The sequence below is a fragment of the Thunnus thynnus genome, chromosome 4 (genome assembly GCF_963924715.1).
Source record: "Thunnus thynnus chromosome 4, fThuThy2.1, whole genome shotgun sequence".
NCBI lineage: Eukaryota > Metazoa > Chordata > Actinopteri > Scombriformes > Scombridae > Thunnus > Thunnus thynnus.
Window position 1 is genome coordinate 1,086,838 of NC_089520.1, and position 22,510 is coordinate 1,109,347.

Here is a 22,510-nt window from a genome sequence, read left to right on the forward strand (position 1 = left end):
GAAAATATTTGGTTCTTTGGTAAAAAGTCAAAGGTACAAAAACTGTGGACGTAAAAACTTTGAGCTACAACTTAACTACAACTCCCAAGATGCATTTCAGCAAGAAACATACAGTCACAGAGTAACTATGGTGACTTCAACAACAAAGTGTTTTGAATTCATTACCCTCTGATTCTTCTCCATAGCAACAGCAGCTGAGGCTCATGGGTATTGTAGTATTTAGAGCGACCCACCAAAATCACAAAGTCTTAAGAATGAAAACTGGAGGTCAGAATATAAACCTGTAGGATCATTACATCATCATCCAGGAGAGTCCTGAGTTTCTAAGATCAGTAGCATCGAGGAGCTCGATTAAAGAAATACTTGAACTTCAGACCTTTTACAGAATGTTGATGCAGAGAAACCAGAACATTACTGTTTTAATGGGTCTGTCCTCTCGAGAAAAATGACACAACAGGTCGTAATGTCACCCAGAAACAAGCTGTAGTTAGTTTGAGTGACGGATCATCTAGCGGTCGTAGTAACTGTGAGGCGGAGCAGTGATGCAGCTCAGATGACGTTTATATATGTGGACAGATTTCCTCATTCAGAGGAGGAGGCTGGATGGAGGCTTTAACCCAACACAGGAGATGCTGTTCATTTCCTGTTTCCAACCGTGAGTCGGGACAGTTTTTTAAAAAGTGTAACTACAATCGTCTCCTAACCTCAACCCCGTGGTTATTATTGTAGTCATGACAACGAAGGTGGCCTAACGTTGAGGAAGTAGTAACTTTAACCACATGTTTCTCTAACCTTAACAAAGAGATCATTTTAATCCAAACTAATATTTTCTGAGTCACATGGTCAAACCACGTATCTGGAGTTTAACTTTGTTATTAATCACATAATATTAACTTCTTAATTTTGTTTCTGCATACCATTACACATACTTATTGCACTTTATTTACCCTATTTATCATTTATAAGCTGTATACATATAATTAATACATGTTTTATAACATTATAATACACTACAGTGTAATTGTAAAAACTGTAGATGTAAGGACATTTTTAAGTGTTTATTAATGTCTTTGTTCACAACTTTAACTCATTTTGAATTATTCATAACTGCTCAGTATAACAAGGCTGTAATTGTATATTGTCAGTAGTTTTAAATACATTTATAAGCAGTTTTAAGTTCAGGATTTTAACTACACACTCCTGACTAGTAATGTACAGTTACCATTTTATTTATTTATTAATATTAGTAAAGCATACATAGTGCACACTTTAACTTTAGCTCCCTTGCAGGTGAATAAATATTATAACATGTTTTTATTAGTGCATGATTCATGGTTTCTTTGTTCATATATATGAATATTTTAATCTAATATGTAAGTTGCACAACTGTTCATAACTAATAACAGTTATAAGATATTTATATATTGGCTAATACCAATTATAAAGCATTTACTGTTTGTACACATATACAGCAGGTTTTATAAATATGTTTAAAGCTGCTGAAGATGTATGATTATATATGATTACAAATATGTTATTGTGTGTTATCCAGCATTGATTAACTGTTTATAGATCAGTTATGAATGTGCTATAAGGGGGATTTCATAAACACTAACACAAGACATTAATGAACACTGAGAAATGTCTTTATAGCCATTTCCAGCTACAATATAATGTATTATAAACCATTTATTAATTGTTTACATGGTGTTCATAAATGCTAAATAAAGGAAGGTTAAAATAATAGTCTTACATTTTTACCATTTAATTCTTTATCAAAGGTTTTATGGTTATTTCAAGGTTGAAATAAAGTGATGACCCGAAATGTGTGAAACTCTTTCAAGTAAAAACTTAACATCAGTAAATCTGTTGGCTGTTTTTGTCAGTTCCTGAAAGAAAAATAACATGTTTTGAGGCAGTAAGTTGGCAGACGAGTTCACAGACTTGTAAAGCTCAGAGAGGACGGAGACGGGCCATTTACGTCTTTATACTTTAGGTGAAGGAGGGTCCGCTAAATGCCAGCGTGGACGACCTCAGCGGCAGATTGAAACATCTGCCTGTGAAAGAAAACTCACAGTTCTGGCTGCTCTGGTCCTGAGGGAAAATATTTCAAAGGAACGATCTTCTGACCTCAAGTCCTACTCTTTTTTTTTATTCTCTTTTCTTGCAGCAAAAGGAATCGAGATTTCTTCTTCTTTGTGGAGAAACAACAGAGGACTTCAACCAAAACCGCCGTGCAAAGAAAGCGAATGTGTGTCACTGTGTGTTTCTGTCATTCTGTCTGTTGTACTGAGCCGAGCCTCAAACCCAACACACACACAAACACAGACAGATACTAATGTATGACTTTCAGTTTGGACTCAGAACGCACTTAAAACTTTCCCTCTGATGTACTTTCTGTGTTTTAAAAGAATGTCCCGCTGAAGTTTTCTCCTGGAAAACATTAAAAACTGTTTCAAAATACATGAAGAATATCAGTCTGACAAAAAAAAAAAAAAAAAGAGTTTTTACTTTGAGGAAAAAAATGGGACACAGTATGAGAGAGTCTTATGTAAAAGAAAGCAAATTGTTCAAAGACTCAGATGAGGTTTGGTGAACGGAGACTTTGATATGGTAAACGTGCCGACTGTGACTCACTGAGACAAAAAGAAAAGGAAGAGACAAGAAATGAAGAAGAAGTGGAATGAAGTTTTTATTTTTCAGATTAGATTTGATTACTTTTTTCTTTGAATTAGAAACACAATAGACACTGAGAATTATATTTTACCTTATAAGACCTACAGCAGACTGAGCCCATATTATCTATATTTGATCTAAAGTAGCCGACTTTCACTGGATGCATTAAAGTTATAATCTTTAAGATTTCCATGTAAGCAAAACCAATTTTTGATTCAATTTTAGTCGATAATCATCTTTCTGTAGCTGAGTTTACAGACAAGGATGTGTGTGCAGCAGGCAGGCAGAAAGCACAAAGTCCTAACAGCTTATACTGTATGTGGACATTTTCATTATTTACAACAAGTCCTTCAAATGAAACAAGCAGATACGTAGTTTGATCATGTGACTCCTATGAGTGTTTTCTGATCTGGCGCCTCTATCAGCAGTAATCAGCAGGACGACATCATCTGTCTGTGCTTTACAAAACTGTTAATAATGATGTTTTATGATGTGACAACGCTGTGGTTCAGGTCTGGTTAGGTTTAGGGAAGGATCATGGTTTGGGTTAAAATGATCACTTTGGCCAGGTTAGAGAAACATGTGATGTGAGTTAAAGTTACTACTTCCTTAAAGTTGGACCACCTTCGTCTTGGTGAAATTACTACGGTCGCTAGATGGCAGCTGTCACTCAATCTAACTATGGCTCGTTTTCGGGCGACTGAGATTACAACCTGTTGTGTTGTTTTTCTTGGGAGGACAGACTCATTTAGAAATAAAACAACTTTCCTGGAAACCAGTAAAATTAAAATGTCCAAACAGACATCCGTTAACTCTGACTAGCTAACGTATGACACATACTCCAGTGAGAAACAGCAGCTAGTAGCAGTGATAATGCTAACACAGACTAAACAAAGTTAGCTTTACAGGCAGTGAGACATGAACTGTGAGCGCCTCAAACATCGACCAGCAGCACGGGTTAAAAACACAGAAGATCCCGTCACGCAATAATGTTAGCATGAAAAATAACATTAAAAAAAGTGATGTTAGCATAAGAAGTTTTTTATTTTCAAACAAATGTTAGTAGGAAAAAAAATAAAAACGTTACCATAGCATAAAAAAGTAAATAGAACAGTAAAATTATCATAACAAATAAAAAGTAAAGTTAGCATATAATTCCTGCTGTTTGCCTGCTGTGCAGACACATTTAAAATCCTACTGTTTCCTCACAATAAAGACAGATATAGTGGAACTTGGAACTACAGTTCCCATAATGCTTTGGCAATTGTGAACAGGAACAGGAAGTAACGTTGCCATGGACTCAAGGTCATGTCTAGATGGTAACCCTAGATTTGTGAAAATTTGCGAAACTCACAAGATTTGTTAGAAGTAGTTTAAACCCAGACGATGTTTCACTGTGAGCTACTTGAGCCTCGTCTTTTAGTTTTGTTCACATTTAGTCAAATAGTCTCCATTAAAGTCATGTGAATCAGCTGTTAGCAGCTCCTGTCTGCATGGATGTACAGACAACTATCACTGGATCACTTTGATTCTCAGGCAGGTTCTGCAGCCTCTTTTTTCTCTGATTTCTAAGTGGATTAATGGAGGTTTATTGGCGATGGACATCAGAGATAATGATATCCTTTAAAAGCGTAAGTCACACTGAATCTTAAAATATGTATTTCATATCTGTGTGTTCAGACTTGACTGAATTATTACTTAAAGAAGGACACAAATTGGGTTAAATTGCAAGTTTTCAATCCAGACAAATTCCCCTTTGACATAACAGCCCAGATCAGGATAAGCACAGATTGAATTCGGTTGAGAAAATGATTTTAGATCAGATTATTATCACCCTAACCCTAACCCGGCTCAACATGCACATTTGCTTTGGGGGGGTCAGGTTTAAATCGCATTTGAGAAAGTTGATTGGATTAAATCAAGACAGAGTTTGCTCCATTATCCCTGAAACCGTGTAATTCATAAAGTCTGTAGTGCTCTCTCTTTAAAAAACGTAGAAATATGTAGAAACATCATGCATATTTTACAGTGTTTGATCAAATAAGTAATAAATGGTTTGCTTTGAGAGTGGATGAATCAGAGAGAGAGAGAGAGAGAGACGCTTTCATCATCAGAGCCATTTTACACTCAGGCCAACAGCAGAATATCAAAGTGCTGCATATGTATTCACACTTAGAGAGAATACAGAACAGGCTGACTGTGCTTGTTAGTGATACACAGGCGAAAGCAGTGGTCAACTCCAGGTCAAACACATTTGCATACTGCACTTCACAGCATTCGGTGACAATTTACAACATGTCAAAACATAGAAAAGCTGGAAAAGAAAGTTAAAATTATATTGTACAATTCACTACCTAAAACGAGGTGTTGAGTTTCAGGTGTTAATGTGACGCCTTCACCGTTTCACACAAATGTTAGAGACACAATGTTTTCATCTGTTACATAGATGAAAGCGGGAAAAATCAATTATGCCTTGTTGATTTCTTTTCATCTAAATGAATCACACAGTCGGAGCCACACAGATAAACAGAGAAGGTTTTAAGGCTGAAGGCATCTGAAAGCTGAACTGTGCAAAAGCTGCTTTACAGTAAGTCATAATCAGAGCAATATTATGCGCATATCTGTTGTGTTTCCCATGAATATAAGTATATTTGGACCATCTACATAGACCGATATGCCCCCACCGAAAAGAGTTTTTTTATATTTTTGTGTTTATTGTTTTTTCTTTCCCTTTCAGAAGAAAAAGAAAGTGACATAGTGAGAGTGTGAGCACCACTGCTGCAGGTCTGGAATAAAACTGACAAGGAAACGTAATGTTTCAAGATGCTTTTCAAATGTGTAAGATTTATTTCATATGAAGCTGCATTTGTGGCAATTCACTACAATAAATCACCTTGTCCTGAACACAGCGGCTGAGCCCCGATGCTGTCCTTAAGTGACCGCAGTCCCGAGGGTTTGTTATGAAAGACTGTCTGGTTTGAGTTGTGACTGTGTCGTTCTTTCTTGTTTCGCTCTCAGAGAGATTTTGTTCAATCACACACACCTGAGGAAGCAGTAGAGAGCTGCACATTCACAACACCATGTTCACACATACAGACTCAACGCTGTAGCTCACTCTTACTACAACTCTCACCTTGCTGAGAGCTTGCAGGTGTGTTTAGTGTTGTATCCCAGTAGTTTGTTTATGTCAGTGTTTGTGGCGCCGAGTCATGCCGGGAATACTCGAGTCGAGCTGGCATGCTGCGTATTTTTACACATAGCAAGGCAAGGTAAAAGAAGTTTACCTGTTGGAGGTGAGCTGTTTGCAGAAAATGCAATAAGAATCTGCAAGTCTTCATCTATCATCTTTGTTTCTGTTTCTGCTTGTACTCTTACTCCCTGCAGTATTTATGACTGATTCAATGTACAAATAGCTTCAAATATCTCCAGATCTTGTTGTGTAGACCTGTTTTTATTGTAGAATAACACCTCTAATGAAGCTAATTTGGTGACAAATACATTTCATTTACTATAAAGTCTTCACAATAAAAGTCTCCTATTATTTTAACAGCTTTTAATATGAAGCAGTAAAAGCAGGAAATGTTGGTTTTCATCAGCAGTAATTTAACACAACTCTGATACGTCTGAAAGCGATCAGGAAACAGTACAATAAAGCAGATATCTGAACAGGAACACAAGAGAGAAACTAAACTTCAAACCACAGAGATTCAGTTAGAAGTTACAAAAGTACTGAGAGCTAAACACAGAGAAGCTTTAAAAAACAGCATTCTCTCTGCCTCCAGCACAGACACAAGTTAAGTCTTGCAACACACCGCTGTTGGAGAGGTAGGAGGTGGGTCATCACAGTTTGGCCATGGTCGGCCCTGCCAGAGAGCAGGACCACAGCAGCTGAGCTTGCCATGGTTATCCCCTGCTGTGAGGCTGTAGTTGAGATGTGTTTCATCACAGGTTGGTGTGGATAAAGCGGCCTGGGCAAATGGAAAAACCCTAATACACTGGGTGTTTTCAGATCTGTGTAGTTCAGTCTGGTTGAATGGGACTCTGGTTGGTTTTCCCTCTTGGTACGATTTGCTGGTACCGATCTGAACACAGCAATCGTTCTCGGACCAAAACAACCACACAGAGACCCTTTAGAAGAAGTGGTCCTGGGTGGGAATGTGGTTCCACCTCCATCTGACCGACTATAAGGCTGCAAGTTGGAGCTAAACGGCTCCTGTAGCCAGGAGTGCTTTGCTTAACAACCAAGTATGTTCTCTTCTTGATATTTGGACTGAGGAGCTTCTTCAGGACCTTCTCACTGTGTTTACGTTCTCGCTCTCACCTTAGACACATCTGACCAATGAGAGCAGAGAATGCTCCCATGTGGCTTTTAGAGAGGCATTTTGGTTCACTTTAATTTTTTCTATGTAAAAAGAAACTGAATCAAGTTTACCAACTCATCCTCTGATTCAGATCAGAACAAATGAGCTATAGGTTCAGGTTCTCGCCTTCAGGTTCATGTTATAAAAAACACCAGTGTCACCAGTTTCAGGAATCACAGCAGGGACCACAAAAGTTTTGTCAGTTGGTTGCACATGATTCGATTACCTGTAAATTTGTTTATGAAAAAAGAAATTTAAGAGCTTGCACCACTTAAGTACATTAAATATAGATTGAAATAGGTCCTGCATTATTAGCTGATCTTTTGGCTCAGTCTCGTAAAAATAAAGTTCTACAACATTTTACATTTTACAGCATTTGGTATCGCTTTCCTACAATATACCCCCTTCCTGTAAAGATCTGGTATTATGGCCTTTTTTGACTAATTTTTATAAATATTGAGTCTATTTTAAAAATATCTGACATTTTATTCACCAAAAGTTGTTTAGATTTCTTTAAATCCATCTTTCCTTACCGCCCAGGTTCCCCTTTGTCCTCCAGCAGCCTGTTTCCAAAACTATTTACATAAAATCTGCATTATTAATGAGCACCTACTCTGATTGGCTGGACGTGTAGCCTCCACCTTCACCCAGTTGGAATACTACTTAATATATAATGCAAATTCCCTCACGCTACACCTTTACATGGAGCAATGTTTGTCGCTGCAGATGTAAGACAGTATATAGCGTCTATGAACCAGAGTCTGATCCTGAATGAAGGGAAGAACCTGCTGTTGCATAGTTGAGACTTCGACAGGATGTTTCAGAACATGAAGTTTCCTCACAAAGTAAAAGTTACTTTTTCAAACATAGCTGAAGGTCACTAGCTTACCTTTAGAACACTTCCAGTGTCCTGCTTTGCCCATCATTCTGCTGCAATGCAAACTCCAACCACAGAAATTACATACACACTCAGCGTAGTGCTGGGTGGCTGTGGCCTCATGCCAAAGCTTCCTGTATATTTGATTTGATGTTCTGGTGTGAGGTACTGTACTGTAATGGGTTTGGCCTCAACACTGCTAGCTTTTGATTTCAAATATCTGAAGAATGCTGAGGAGATAGAATTGAGTAATTTTACAGCACAGGAGGCCCCACTATCACCCAAATACATCCCCAAGATTAATTTTCTTGTTTTCCACAATTCCAGCCCTTTAATATTCTACAGTACCCCCTATAATATTTCAGGATACCCCTTTCCTTTAATATTCCATCATACCCCTTACTTATAATATTCCCTGGTACCCCTTTCCGACAATATTCTCTGGTACCCCTTTCCTACAATATTCCCTGGTACCCCTTTCCGACAATATTCTCTGGTACCCCTTTCCGACAATATTCCTGGTACCCCTTTCCTACAGTATTCCCTGGTACCCCTTTCCTACAATATTCCCTGGTACCATACAATCCATCATACCTCTTACATATAATTTTCCAGGGTACCCTTAATAATAGAGTTCCCTGGTACCCCATTCCTTTAATATTCCATCATATACCTTACTTATAATATTCCAGGATACCCCTTTCTTACAATGTCCCATGACACCCCTTTCCTTCAATATTCCAGGGTACTCCTTACTTATAATAATCTCTGGTACCCCCTTCCTACAATATACCCCGATACCTCTTTCCTACAACATTCCATCATACCCCTTTCCTTTAATATTCCACAATATATTTCAGGGTACCTTTTTCTTGCCATAACGTTCTGGGTACCCCTTTCCTACAACATCCCATGGTACCATTTTCCTTTAATGTTCCGTGGTAACCCTTACTTATAATATTACCTGGAACCCCTTACTTATAATAGTCCAGGTTACGCCTTACTTATAATATTCTACCATACTCTTTTCCTTTAAAGTTCCATGGTACCCCTTACTAAAAATATTCAGGGACACTCCTTCCCTTTAATATTATATGGTAGTCCTTACTTATAATATTCCCTCGTACACCTTTGCAGCAATATTCCAGCACACCCCTTACCTTAAATATCTCGGTACCCCTTTCCTATAATAGTCCAGGGTACCTCTTCTGTATAATATTCCAGGGTACCCCTTTTCCTTCAATATTCCCTGGTACTTGTTTCCATTAATATTAACTGGTACCCCTCCCTACAATATTCCGTGGTACTCTTTACCACAGAGATGCACAAATATCCAATGGTCACCCATTCCTAGTATAGTCACTGGTACACCTTTCCTCCATTCAATTGTTCAAAAGAAGTGAAGAAGAAAAAAACCTGCACATTGCTACCTTGGTCACAGACCCTCTTTAATCTTACATGGACACAACCATGTTTCAACCACACATGGTCTTCCTGAGGAGAACCCCTTTCCCACAGTACTCCATGATACCCCATTCCCTACTATATTCCATGGTACCCCTTTCATACATTTCATGGTACCCATTCTGTAGTACCGCTTACCTGCCATGTTGCATTGCCCCCTTTCCTAATATATTTCATGATACACATCCTGTTGTATCTCTTACCCACAGTTTTCCATGGTACCCCCTTGCAAAATATTTCACCCTGTCCTTCAACAACATTATCCACAATATTCCATGTTGCCCTTTACACAAAGTATTCCATGAGTCCCCTTTCCTGAAATATTCCAGGGATTTTACTAAGTTACATTTTGACTCTCATAATTCAACATAAATCTCTGTTTGAATAAAGCTGCCGCAACAGCAGTCCCCATTTCCTCCTGAGTAAAGAGTAAATGCTTTGGAATGAAACACACCCTGTGTTACATGTGAAGCAACAGCATTTATTAGAAAAGGTCTGACAAAGCTCCACCTCACCTGACTCACCTAAAACAAACCAGGAAATAGTTTATTCTTCCTCTCTAAAGAGACACACAGCCTGAAAAACAGACGATCAGAATCACATTCACCTTCAGACTGACTGACTTCTGTGAGTAAAATTATCTTTTTTAATTGAAGGTCTTTTTTGGTTATTATTTAAATTGAAAACAAACTGAACTTCATTTTATTTAAATTGGAAAAACTGAACTGAATTATATTTGAAAGGGGAAACCTGTACTGGAGTTTTTAGTTGGAGTATTTTGTTTTGTTGTGGAGTGTTCTTCAGAGAATGTGGGATTTTGGGGATTATAAAAATATGCTCAAATATATGAATATTCTTGCCTTAATATTTTGTGTTTGTTGTCCATGTTTGGGTTTGTACAGTTTATTTTTATTCAGTCTGCATCATTTGTTAAGACTGACTAAACTATTGACTGAGTACAAAAACTCAGACTACTGACAACATGGCAGGAGAGAGATCTGGCTCCCTGAAAACACAACCAGTCAAACCATCATAAGCTGAGGCAGCAAAAGCAGCGATGATCCGATGGTGCAAGACTTGCTGGGTGTGTCAGTAAACACTCTCAGTGCCACCAGAGAGCACCAGAACAAGTTCATCAGCATGCCGTCATTTCTTACATGTGTTGGTACTGTCCTTTTTGGTTTTGGGGAAATTTGCCAAATCTTGATCAACCAGAACAATATTCCCTCCTTTGTGTATCACAACAGAACTTCCCCTCTCAATGACAGTTTATTGTATAAGCTTCATAAAGCTAAAGATGTTCTGTACTGTACAGATAAAATCAGGTAAAACCTGTTAGTCTGTGATCGTGTTTTTTTTAACACTGGAATGAAACACACCCTGTGCTACATGTGAAGCAACAGCATTTATCAATCAATCAATCAATCAATTTTTATTTATATAGCGCCATATCACAACAAAAGTCAACTCAAGGCACTTTTCACATAGAGCAGGTCAAGACTGTACTCTTTAATTTACAGAGACGCAACAATTCCCCCATGAGCAGCACTTGGCGACTCCGGTAAGGAAAAACTCCCCTTTAACGGGTAGAAACCTCAAGCAGAACCCGGCTCTTGGTGGGCGGCCATCTGCTTTGACCGATTGGGTTGAGAGAGAGAAAGAAAGAGGGAAAGTGGGGGGGGGGGACAGAATTAAAACAATCATAACAACAATCATAACAATAATGAAAATGACATAGCAGCCAGAGAAGGATGCCAACAGGACTGTGAAGGACCGCAAAGAAATGTGATTTATCAGAAGAGACTTGAATAATCTCCACCCCTCACCTCGCTCACCTGAGAGGGAAAGCTGGGAGGAGGGAAAGCTTATTCTTCCTCTCTAAAGGGACACCCGGGCCCAATCCCAGTGTCCCCCCTACGTCATGAAACCCTAAACCCTCATGGATTTAACTGATGTCACCTGGTAAGCGCTTGAGTGTGAGAAGCTGCAAGGGCTCGAAATGGTATTTTGCAACATATAACGTTGTCTTGACAACACCAAAACATGTTACATGCGATTGTGGAGTTAGGACTTTTTATTTTATGTGTTTTACTTTCTTCATGGCCAAAGCACTTAAGATTCAAATTCAATACTTTATTGCCAAATCAACAGGATTGATTAGAATTTGTCTTAGTGAGCTCACTTAAACAAAAACAGAAAAAGACAAAAATAGTAAAACCACTCATCATAAAGCACATAATACATTAAACAAAGTATAAAACAGAAAGGTAATATCCAACCAAAAAATGGTTGAGTAAACCAAGTGTGTAATATGACTTATGCTTGCATTCCTCTGATTTCATGTGTTTTTTAATGTATCATCATAAATCCTTGTTAATGTAGTGTTTCTTTGTAATTTTAGGCATATCAGAGCACCCACTATGCCAGCCTGAACACCCATGTACCAGTTTGTTTACTGTTTTTTTTAACACTTCCGGGCTTCCTCTGGTGAGCCCATGTTTAACACTGATTTAACATTACAATGCTATGAGCTGTGGTAATTCATTTAGGCAAAGTCTGCAGAGGTGCAGACTTACAGAAAGTGTGTATAAAGGGCTCAAAAAGTCTGTGAGGGAGCCCTCATGCACTTGAAGATTTGACAGTGGGACAACCCTAAGCTCTCGCAGACTTAGTAGACTCGCACCTCAAAGTCTGCGAGTCCGTGAGTGTGGATGTTGGGATTGGGTCAGACCATGCAGACAGATGCAGACAGCTGACAGAGCTTCATCACATCATCATCATCTTCTCTTTGTGCTCTTCCCATGAAAGTTATGTTGACATGATGATGTGATCTCAAAGCAGCGCGACGGATCGTATTCATCATATGTATCATCTGTTCCTTTAATAAGCTCCACCTCTTACAAGATATCATGTGACACAAAGTGGGAAACAGGTTCTTTCTGTTCAGCTTCACTGGAAGGAGGCAGACAGACGGTAAGATTTACCTTCATTACAAAACTGTGATTTAAACTGAGAGAGGACAGTTACAGCAGGAAGCACTGAAGACCTGAAGTAGTGAAATAGTTCAACTTCAACCTGCTGCTGACTGAAAAAACACGAGTCAAAGTGACTGAGAAACTTTCAACAGCAGGAAACACAACTGACTTCCTCTTTTAATGTCTCGTCTGCTGTGTTTTACTTTTAAATGAAACACACTCTGTTTTACATGTGAAGCAACAGCATTTATTAGAAGAGGTCTGACAAAGCTCCGCCCCTCAGCTGACTCACCTGAGACAAAGCAGGAAACAGTTTATTCTTCGTCTCTAAAGAGACACACAGACTGAAAAACAGACGATCAGATTCACCTTCAGACCAAACTACCAGCTTCCTCTGAGTGAGAACAGCTACAGGAGAGAAAAGTGAAAACTAGAACTCTGCTGCTTCAACCTGCTGACTCTCCACACACTGAATGTGAGTTTGACTAAAAACTGGAGTCAAAGTGAAAGTAAATGTCAGTGAGGTTAGTAGAGGAGGGAGGGGAGCCATGACTGACTGTACTTTCTGTCTGCTGTGTTTTCAGCTTCACTCGGAGACAAAATGTCTTCCATTTCAGAGGAGGATCTCTGCTGTCCGGTCTGTCAGGACGTCTTTAGAGATCCTGTTGTTCTGTCATGTAGCCACAGCTTCTGTAAAGACTGTCTGAAGAGCTGGTGGAGACAGAAACAAACACGTGAGTGTCCAGTTTGTAAGAGAGGATCTTCAAGGGATGAACCACCTGTTAGTCTGGTGTTAAAGAACCTGTGTGAGTCCTTCTTACAGGACAGAGATCAGAGAGCTTCAGAGGCTCTCTGCAGTCTGCACTCTGAGAAACTCAAACTCTTCTGTCTGGACCATCAGCAGCCAGTGTGTCTCGTCTGCAGAGATTCAGAAAAACACACCAACCACAGATTCAGACCCATTGATGAAGCTGCACGACAACACAAGAAGGAACTTGAAGAAACTCTGGAGCCTTTAAAGAAGAAGTTAAAGGTTTGTGAAGAAGTTAAAGTGAAGTTTGATCAAACAGCAGAACACATTAAGGTCCAGGCCCGAAACACAGAGAGGCAGATTAAGGAGCAGTTTAAGAAGCTTCACCAGTTTCTAGAAGAGGAAGAGGAGGCCAGGATGGCTGCTCTGAGGGAGGAAGAGGAGCAGAAGAGTCAGATGATGAAGGAGAAGATGGAGGCTCTGAGCAGAGAGATAGCAGCTCTTTCAGACACAGTCAGGGCCACAGAGGAGGAGCTGAGAGCTGAAGACGTCTCATTCCTGCACAACTACAAGGCTGCAGTGGAAAGAGTCCAGCGCTGCCCCCTGCTGGATGATCCACAGCTGCCCTCAGGAGCTCTGATAGACCAGGCCAAACACCTGGGCAACCTGACCTTCAACATCTGGAACAACATGAAGGAGATGGTCTCCTACACTCCTGTCATTCTGGATCCAAACACTGCTTATCCAAAAGTCATCCTGTCTGAAGATCTGACCAGTGTGAGATATGGAGAGAGACAGCAGCTTCCTGGTAATCCAGAGAGGTTTAATTCCTTCTGCTCTGTTCTGGGCTCTGAGGGCTTTAACTCAGGGACTCACAGCTGGGACGTTGAGGTTGGAGACAATAGAGGCTGGTCACTGGGTGTGTTATTAGAGCCTGTCCAGAGGAAGGGAATCATACAGTCTGGATTATGGGGAATATGGTTCTATAAAGGTGAATACTCAGCATGGTCACCATCAGCTCAGCCCACTGATCTCCCAGTGAAGAAGAAGCTCCAGAGGATCAGAGTGAATCTGGACTGGAACAGAGGAAATCTGTCGTTCTCTGATCCTGATACTAACACACACATACACACCTTCACACACACTTTCACTGACAGACTGTTTCCATACATTTACACTTGGTATAAACTCCCACTGAAGATTTCCCCACTGAAGGTCTCTGTGACAGTGGAACAGAGCAGTTAGAGACGACGATGATGATGATGATGATGATGATGATGATGGTTCTTATAATTACTGTCATTTATTTCTTAAAGGGAAAAGTGGCTGAATTTAACCTCTGAAGCTTCTGTCCTGCTGCTGTCTCATTATTCCAAAATATGTTCATGTTGTTTTAGTCAAATATAAAATGATTTGACTTATTTTCTGATCTTTATAGTTTGTGTCTTCAGCCTTATTTTTTGTTTTTTTATTGATACTCTATCATTTTCAATAGTTGTTAATGTTTTCTGATGTCGATGTGGATCCATGAAGACCAGCAGCCAAGAATCAATGACTGTATGTTGAAATTATAGTTTTCAAACGTTAAAGGAAAAACTCACCGCTGTCAATATGAGGATTTCTTTAAACTAGATCACCTGTGTAGTAGAAATGTGCAATTATTTTTGAATTAGGTGCCCTTTAACTATAGAAAACTAAGAACAAATTTGTAGATTATTTATACTGTTCTTAGGGGGGAATCCTACAACAACCAGAATGCATTGCAGACATCACGTCCAATCAGACTGACTCACGATGTGTTTACGTCCAGCAGAGCACCAAAGACAAAGAAAGCAGAGACAAAGTTAGTGAGCAGCTGCATAACATCTCTTTCCTGAGGCTTATTTTCATTTACAAAACGTTTTTCTCTATCGAGTCTGTTTTCAAAGGATCATAAAACAAACAGCACGCTGGAGTCACCTACGTTATGTGGATCAACTTACTGAGTGCTTCGAGTAGTTTGTTTGTGTTAGTGTTATCACAAGGAAAGTCAGCTGATGTTTGTGTGTCAGGCCACACTCTCGTCTGATTACACTGTGCTGTGCTGTGTAATCAGCGCACTGATTCACTGAACTTATTAAAATAAACGTATCTATAATGATGGATCAAGTTTCTCTGTGAGCTCTCTGGTTTCACTGCGGACATACAGAGCTACTGTGGCCGTGTACATACAATCAACAGATCAATCAATAAAAACAAAGCAGTTTTCTACCTGTAAACTCCTGATACAGCCAACTGTAAAAAAAACTATTAATGTCCAGTATTTTGTGTTTAGTTTCTATACGGAATATGGAAATGTGCGTCATGTAGCAGGTGGATGTGACTCCCCTCTTTGAGACTTGCTGATAGACGTAACAGCGGAGCAGAGGAGAGACACTGAGATAGTGATGTAACCGACCTGCACTCTGGTATTTGACATGTTTTCTTTTTTCTTCCAGAAAACAAATCATTTTTAAAATATTTGTATGACACAAATATTCATTAAAAAAACACTATTTGTGCTTTGCCGAATAACGTTTGTATTCAGGCACACCCCTAATGTCTAGTATTTTGGTTTAGTTTCTGTCTGAATCTACTTGTTAACATTAATTAGCTCAGTGCATGGTTAGCTATGGAGGCGTCCCAACCGAGGAAACAGGTTTGGTTTCAGAAGTCAGAGTTTCTTCACCTACAAAGTGCTGAAGATGTGCAGGACTTTTTTCAGCCATGAGTCGTGTCTGCAGTCGTCCTCACACGCCAGTGGACACTGGTCCATAGAGGCAGAGGAGGTTGCTCCTCCTCTATTTTTTGAGAGGCAAGAGGAAGATCAAAATATAAAAAAGAATATTTGGTCGAAATAAACCATTACCAAATCTCAGTATTATTTAAAAAATATTTTTTCTCTCTTTGGAAAAAATCTATTTTGGTTAAAATGCTTCAACAGTGACACCTGCAGGGCAGGAGGAGAAAGGGCAGTGTTTGTGAAGTGGTGGTGGGGGAGCAGTGAAGGGGGAGTGGGGTAAAGAGGAGGACAGACTCCTGCTGTCCTCCTCAGGGCGGGATCTCCTTCCTCAATTTAATGTACTTCATTTTTTTTCATGCTAATCTGTGATTGGCCAAGACACGTTAATTGGCGCTCCTCCTTAACCAATCAACAACCAGAATGCAATATTGACATCATGTTGGTCCAATTATAGTTTCCAGATTTCATCTTCTATTCTCTACCACTGTGAAGGACGTGAGTTAGGGATGTGCAGAGAGCCCAGTATTTGTATTTGTATCTGTATTTGTTTAGGTAGCAAAATTATTTGTATTTGTATTTGAATAAAAGAGGAAAGAGGCTTAAAAGTCCTGTTTTTGTTTTTTGATTACACTTATTTTAGAAAATTAGAGATGAAAATGAAAGTGATGTCCAAATTAAGAAATATGCGTCATGTAGCAGGTGGATGTGACTCCCCTCATTAAGACCTGCTGATAGACATAACAGTGGAGCAGAGGAGAGACACTGAGATAGTGATGTAACCGACCTGCTCGCTGGTATTTAATGTGTTTTGTTTTATTTATTTTTCCCAAAAACAAATAATTTAAAAAATATTTGTATGAAACAAATATTTGTAAAAAAAAACCCCACTATTTGTGCTTTGCCGAATAACGTACTTGTATTCGGGCACACCCCTAATGTGAGTGTGACAAACTGTCACTTCTTTTATGGAGCAGTATATAGGTGCTTCCGTTAGCCAACATTTAGCTTGTTGTAGCAGCCCTGAAGGACTCTTTATATATCCATTGAAGGACTGTTAAGGACTGTTGTTAAGCTAACGGGAGGATGGATCTGGACTGTGCAGCGCAGCAGCTGCAGGATGCCGCCGCGGAGGCTGAGGAGAGAAACAGCCGGAGAAACAACCAGGAGAGTTGGCTTGTTTGTCATTGCTGTTAATCATATCAGACTGGTTAACCAGCAGCCACAAAGTTCTGTTAACTAACAAACAAGATGACCAACAGCTACAAATGGATGTTATGACATGAATACTTCATCTTCATGATAGAAAGAAGAAGACATCAGATAACGTGAGTCAGATACAGCTTCTCTCTCTGTCTCTTTGGTTGCTAATTTCATCTCTGATGTATCTGTGTGGCTGTTATGTGAATTTATCTACTTAACAAGAATGCAGCAGAGATATACATATAATGTGCTGTGGGTAGTTTGCTTGTTGAAGTTACAGTGAGCTGTATGGACTCACTCATTCATGTGGAATTGATCCAGTTTTTAATTGAGTGGTTGTTCAGTCACCTGTTGATGTTGTGTGATTAGTGAATGAGTGCAGGTGGTCTGGCTGCTTGTTGTGACAATTTCTTCAGTTTGTTTTAAGCTGAGTCATATATTGAATAATTAGCTTAAAGTAACTTGAATAATAAGTGTTAACATGTCAACTTTGTAGACATTATATACAAACTTTGTATGAAGTTTGGTGTTATTATCATTTATTTTACAGTAATTATAGGTCTTATATTTATAATTCAGTAGTGGAGATGACCTATGAAGGGAAGCAAAAATGGAGTGAGGGTGACAGTTTAGTGATAAAGTGCTGTAGAAAAATACCATCAAAACTGTTGGTTTTCCTCCTGTCCTCCCCAGTTTTTTGAGTCACCAGCCGCCACTGACACACACACACACACACACACACACACACACACACTATTTCCCATCTATGACCTTCATCCAGCAGTGAATAACATTCCCAGGAAGCTAAAGCCCCAGCAGTCTGCCTCTGTTTCAGACTTCACATTTGCCAACTAGATTAAATCTCAGTAGTTTATTTTTTTTTAACCCGCCATGCCAAACTTAAAATTCTGGGAGAACCCCAAAGTCCTGGTTTGTTCGTTGGCATTAAAAGATATATAAAATTAGAAGATTGTTAGCAAACATCAGGATCATGTGACACAGTGTGGGATGATCAGGTACTATATAGCACCTGTGTGTCACGTGGCCTTGCAGAGTTAATTACACCTCAGATATATCATTGTTGGTATCACAAGACTTAAAGGATATTTCTGGCAATTTTCTATATTTTTCTTCATGTTTGGATCCAAACCAACAATGAACTGATCTACTAACAAGTATTGTGTGTGTATCAAAGCCTGATATATCTTATTAAAAACACGTTAGTGAGTCACACCACTGCACTGGGTCACATGTTCCTTCATCATGAAGAGTTTGGTCACGTTAGTTTGTTTAGAAACGGCTCCAAAGACTAATAACAGCATCATGTTTTCAGTCTCAGGAGAGTAATTTCATGCTCGGGCCCTAAAAATCATTGTATAAGAAATAAAACACTTATATGAGCCAGAATTTGTTGTTATTAATATCGACAGATATCATCAGACTTCTGACAGATCTGTGATGGACTGAATAAGAATATAAAACCATAACAATGTAAAGTTTGAGAAAATCAGCTCCAAAGTTTTTTCTCAGTTTACTTTTTGAAATGATCTGAAACCCATTAGATCATTTTCAGAGTCATTTCATTTAAATATCCAAAACATATCAGTGCTTTTTATTGATCTTATTTATTGTTGTTGGTTCTCTTGTTTATTTGTATTTCACTTTGATTCACTGTTTTTATCTTTGAGCAGCTTTTGTTTAATATAGAGCTGATGTCATGTTACTGTGAGGTTTTATTAGTGGTGCTACAGTTGTGTTGGTACCAGTGTTGTCATGTTTTTCATGTCTCTTTAAAAACCAGTAGAATAACAGTGGAGATGAGTTTGGTTTCTTGTGTATTTTTTCCATTTGAGATGCAGACAGCTGACAGAGCTTCATCACATCATCATCATCTTCTCTTTGTGCTCTTCCCATGAAAGTTATGTTGACATGATGATGTGATCTCAAAGCAGCGCGACGGATCGTATTCATCATATTTATCATCTGTTCCTTTAATAAGCTCCACCTCTTACAGGATATCATGTGACACAAAGCAGGAAACAGGTTCTTACTGTTCAGCTTCACTGGAAGGAGGCAGACAGACGGTAAGATTTACCTTCATTACAAAACTGTGATTTAAACTGAGAGAGGACAGTTACAGCAGGAAGCACTGAAGACCTGAAGTAGTGAAATAGTTCAACTTCAACCTGCTGCTGACTGAAAAAACACGAGTCAAAGTGACTGAGAAACTTTCTACAGCAGGAAACACAACTGACTTCCTCTTTTAACGTCTCGTCCGCTGTGTTTTACTTTTAAATGAAACACACTCTGTTTTACATGTGAAGCAACAGCATTTATTAGAAGAGGTCTGACAAAGCTCCGCCCCTCAGCTGACTCACCTGAGACAAAGCGGGAAACAGTTTATTCTTCGTCTCTAAAGAGACACACAGACTGAAAAACAGACGATCAGATTCACCTTCAGACCAAACTAACAGCTTCCTCTGAGTGAGAACAGCTACAGGAGAGAAAAGTGAAAACTAGAACTCTGCTGCTTCAACCTGCTGACTCTCCACACACTGAATGTGAGTTTGACTAAAAACTGGAGTCAAAGTGAAAGTAAATGTCAGTGAGGTTAGTAGAGGAGGGAGGGGAGCCAGACTGACTGTACTTTCTGTCTGCTGTGTTTTCAGCCTCACTTGGAGACAAAATGGCTTCCAGATCAGAGGATTTCTGCTGTCCGGTCTGTCATGACGTCTTTAGACTTCCTGTTGTTCTGTCATGTAGCCACAGCTTCTGTAAAGACTGTCTGAAGAGCTGGTGGAGACAGAAACAAACAGATGAATGTCCAGTTTGTAACAGAAGATCTTCTAAATCAGAACCACCTTGTAACCTGGTGTTAAAGAACCTGTGTGAGTCCTTCTTACAGGACAGAGATCAGAGAGCTTCAGAGGCTCTCTGCAGTCTGCACTCTGAGAAACTCAAACTCTTCTGTCTGGACCATCAGCAGCCAGTGTGTCTCGTCTGCAGAGATTCAGAAAAACACACCAACCACAGATTCAAACCCGTCGATGAAGCTGCACGACAACACAAGAAGGAACTTGAAGAAACTCTGGAGCCTTTAAAGGAGAAGTTAAAGGTTTGTGAAGAAGTTAAAGTGAAGTTTGATCAAACAGCAGAACACATTGAGGTCCAGGCCCGACACACAGAGAGGCAGATTAAGGAGCAGTTTAAGAAGCTTCACCAGTTTCTAGAAGAGGAAGAGGAGGCCAGGATGGCTGCTCTGAGGGAGGAAGAGGATCAGAAGAGTCAGATGATGAAGGAGAAGATGGAGGCTCTGAGCAGAGAGATAGCAGCTCTTTCAGACACAGTCAGAGCCACAGAGGAGGAGCTGAGAGCTGAAGACGTCTCATTCCTGCACAACTACAAGGCTGCAGTGGAAAGAGTCCAGCGCTGCCCCCTGCTGGATGATCCACAGCTGCTCTCAGGAGCTCTGATAGACCAGGCCAAACACCTGGGCAACGTGACCTTCAACATCTGGAACAACATGAAGGAGATGGTCTCCTACACTCCTGTCATTCTGGATCCAAACACTGTTTGTCCAGAACTCATCCTGTCTGAAGATCTGACCAGTGTGATACTAGGAGAGAAACAGCAGCTTCCTGATAATCCAGAGAGGTTTGACTTCCTCTCTGTTCTGGGCTCTGAGGGCTTTAACTCAGGGACTCACAGCTGGGATGTCGAGGTTGGAGACAGTACAGACTGGTCACTGGGTGTGTTATCAGAGTCTGTCCAGAGGAAGGGATTCATACAGTCTGGATTATGGAGAATATGGTTCAATGTAGGTAAATACTCAGCATGGTCACCATCAGCTCAGCCCATTGTTCTTCCAGTGAAGAAGAAGTTCCAGAGGATCAGAGTGAATCTGGACTGCAACAGAGGAAATCTGTCGTTCTCTGATCCTGATACTAACACACACATACACACCTTCACACACACTTTCACTGACACACTGTTTCCATACATTTACACTGTGGATGAACTGAAGATTTCCCCACTGAGGGTCTCTGTGACAGTGGAACAGAGCAGTTAGAGACGATGATGATGATGATGATGATGATGGTTCTTATAATTACTGTCATTTATTTCTTAAAGGGAAAAGTGGCTGAATTTAACCTCTGAAGCTTCTGTCCTGCTGCTGTCTCATTATTCCAAAATATGTTCATGTTGTTTTAGTTGTTTTAGTCAAATATAAAATGCTTTCACTTATTTTCTGATCTTTATATTTGGTCTCTGCAGACTTTAATTTTTTATTAATATTGTGTCATTGTAAATGGTTGTTAATGTTTTCTGATGTTGACTTTGTGTGGATCCATGAAGACCAGCAGCCAAGAATCAATTACTGTATGTTGAACTTAATTTTAAATTCCAATTCAAATTATTAAATTTACAAACATTAAATTGAATTCATTGTTTAATTAAATATACTGTGTGGAAAACTCTATATGAAATTATTCAAAAATATTTCTACTATTTTTCATTTGATGTGATGAAGTCAAAATAATTCTGTCTGTAAAAGTGTTTTTATTTACTTTTCATCAGTTTGAATCTCAGTCTTTTAATCAGAGGAGGGGTTTTATTTAAGGTGGACATGTGAGTTTTAAGGTGGACGTGTGAGTTTGGGTTCATGTTGCTGAAGTTTTCTCCATTGTTTCTCTCTGAATAAGCAAACCTGCTAAATGTAGAAAGTGTAAATGATTCCTGATGTTTGCTGGATGTTCATGTAACCTGTAACCTGCTGTGATTCTTTTCAACTGGAAAACTTTGTGTGTAAACCAATAAAAAGTTAAGCGCGAAATGTGTTCAGATGTATTATTATCATGTTTTAGTTCTGACCTCCATTTTATCAAACGTAACAATACACACAGACTCTACAGGACGCATCACCATTTTTTTGACTATTTGTCTCTTTTCTCTCAGTTTCTTAGTAGAAACAGGTAGCCTTCAAATCACACAAATCTCCTGCCGTCTATATGTTGTTAATTTATTGAAATAACCGTATCTATAATGATTGATCAGTTTCTCTGTGAGCTCTCTGGTTTCACTGTGGACATACAGAGCTACTGTGGCCGTGTACATACAATCAATGGATCAAAAAATGAAAACAATACAGTTTTATACCTTTATACTCCTCATGGAGCTGACTGTAAAAAAATATTTATGTCTTTATGTCTAGTAGGGATGTGCAGAGGGCCCAGTATTTGTATTTGCATTTGTATTTGTATTCGAATAAAAGTGGAAACAGGCGTAAAAATCCTGATTTTGTTTTTATTACACTTTTAACTTTAGAAAATTAAAGTGTTACAACAAGTGTTCATGAATAAACTACCTTATGAAGGAGGTCCTGACACCGGGTCTCGAACTGGAGTCTCCCAGATCATAGACGACTGAGACTGAGATAAAACTTTA

At 39.3% G+C, this 22,510-nt stretch overlaps 3 protein-coding genes across 5 annotated transcripts in view; 2 read left to right on the top strand and 1 right to left on the bottom strand.

Annotated features, from left to right (window-relative positions):
- Positions 1-22,510, bottom strand: part of grm7 (glutamate metabotropic receptor 7) — a 324,109-nt gene that overhangs the window by 158,308 nt on the left and 143,291 nt on the right. The window lies entirely within an intron of this gene.
- On the top strand, positions 12,281-15,230 carry LOC137180860 (zinc-binding protein A33-like). 2 transcript variants are annotated; one of them, XM_067586131.1, is made up of 2 exons: positions 12,281-12,351; positions 12,938-15,230. In XM_067586131.1, the coding sequence occupies exon 2, from the start codon at positions 12,955-12,957 to the stop codon at positions 14,347-14,349; it is 1,395 nt and encodes a 464-aa protein (XP_067442232.1). In that variant the 5' UTR covers positions 12,281-12,351; positions 12,938-12,954; the 3' UTR covers positions 14,350-15,230. The 2 variants fall into 2 exon arrangements, with proteins under 2 accessions (XP_067442232.1, XP_067442231.1); XM_067586130.1 differs by having other exon boundaries at positions 12,297-12,828.
- Positions 18,795-22,320, top strand: LOC137180861 (nuclear factor 7, ovary-like). The gene has a single exon (XM_067586132.1). The coding sequence runs from the start codon at positions 19,752-19,754 to the stop codon at positions 21,132-21,134; it is 1,383 nt and encodes a 460-aa protein (XP_067442233.1). The 5' UTR covers positions 18,795-19,751; the 3' UTR covers positions 21,135-22,320.

Bases quoted from the DNA above. Each gene is read 5' to 3' on its own strand.
- LOC137180860 (XM_067586131.1), top strand. From the start codon at position 12,955: ATGTCTTCCATTTCAGAGGAGGATCTCTGCTGTCCGGTCTGTCAGGAC.
- LOC137180861 (XM_067586132.1), top strand. From the start codon at position 19,752: ATGGCTTCCAGATCAGAGGATTTCTGCTGTCCGGTCTGTCATGACGTC.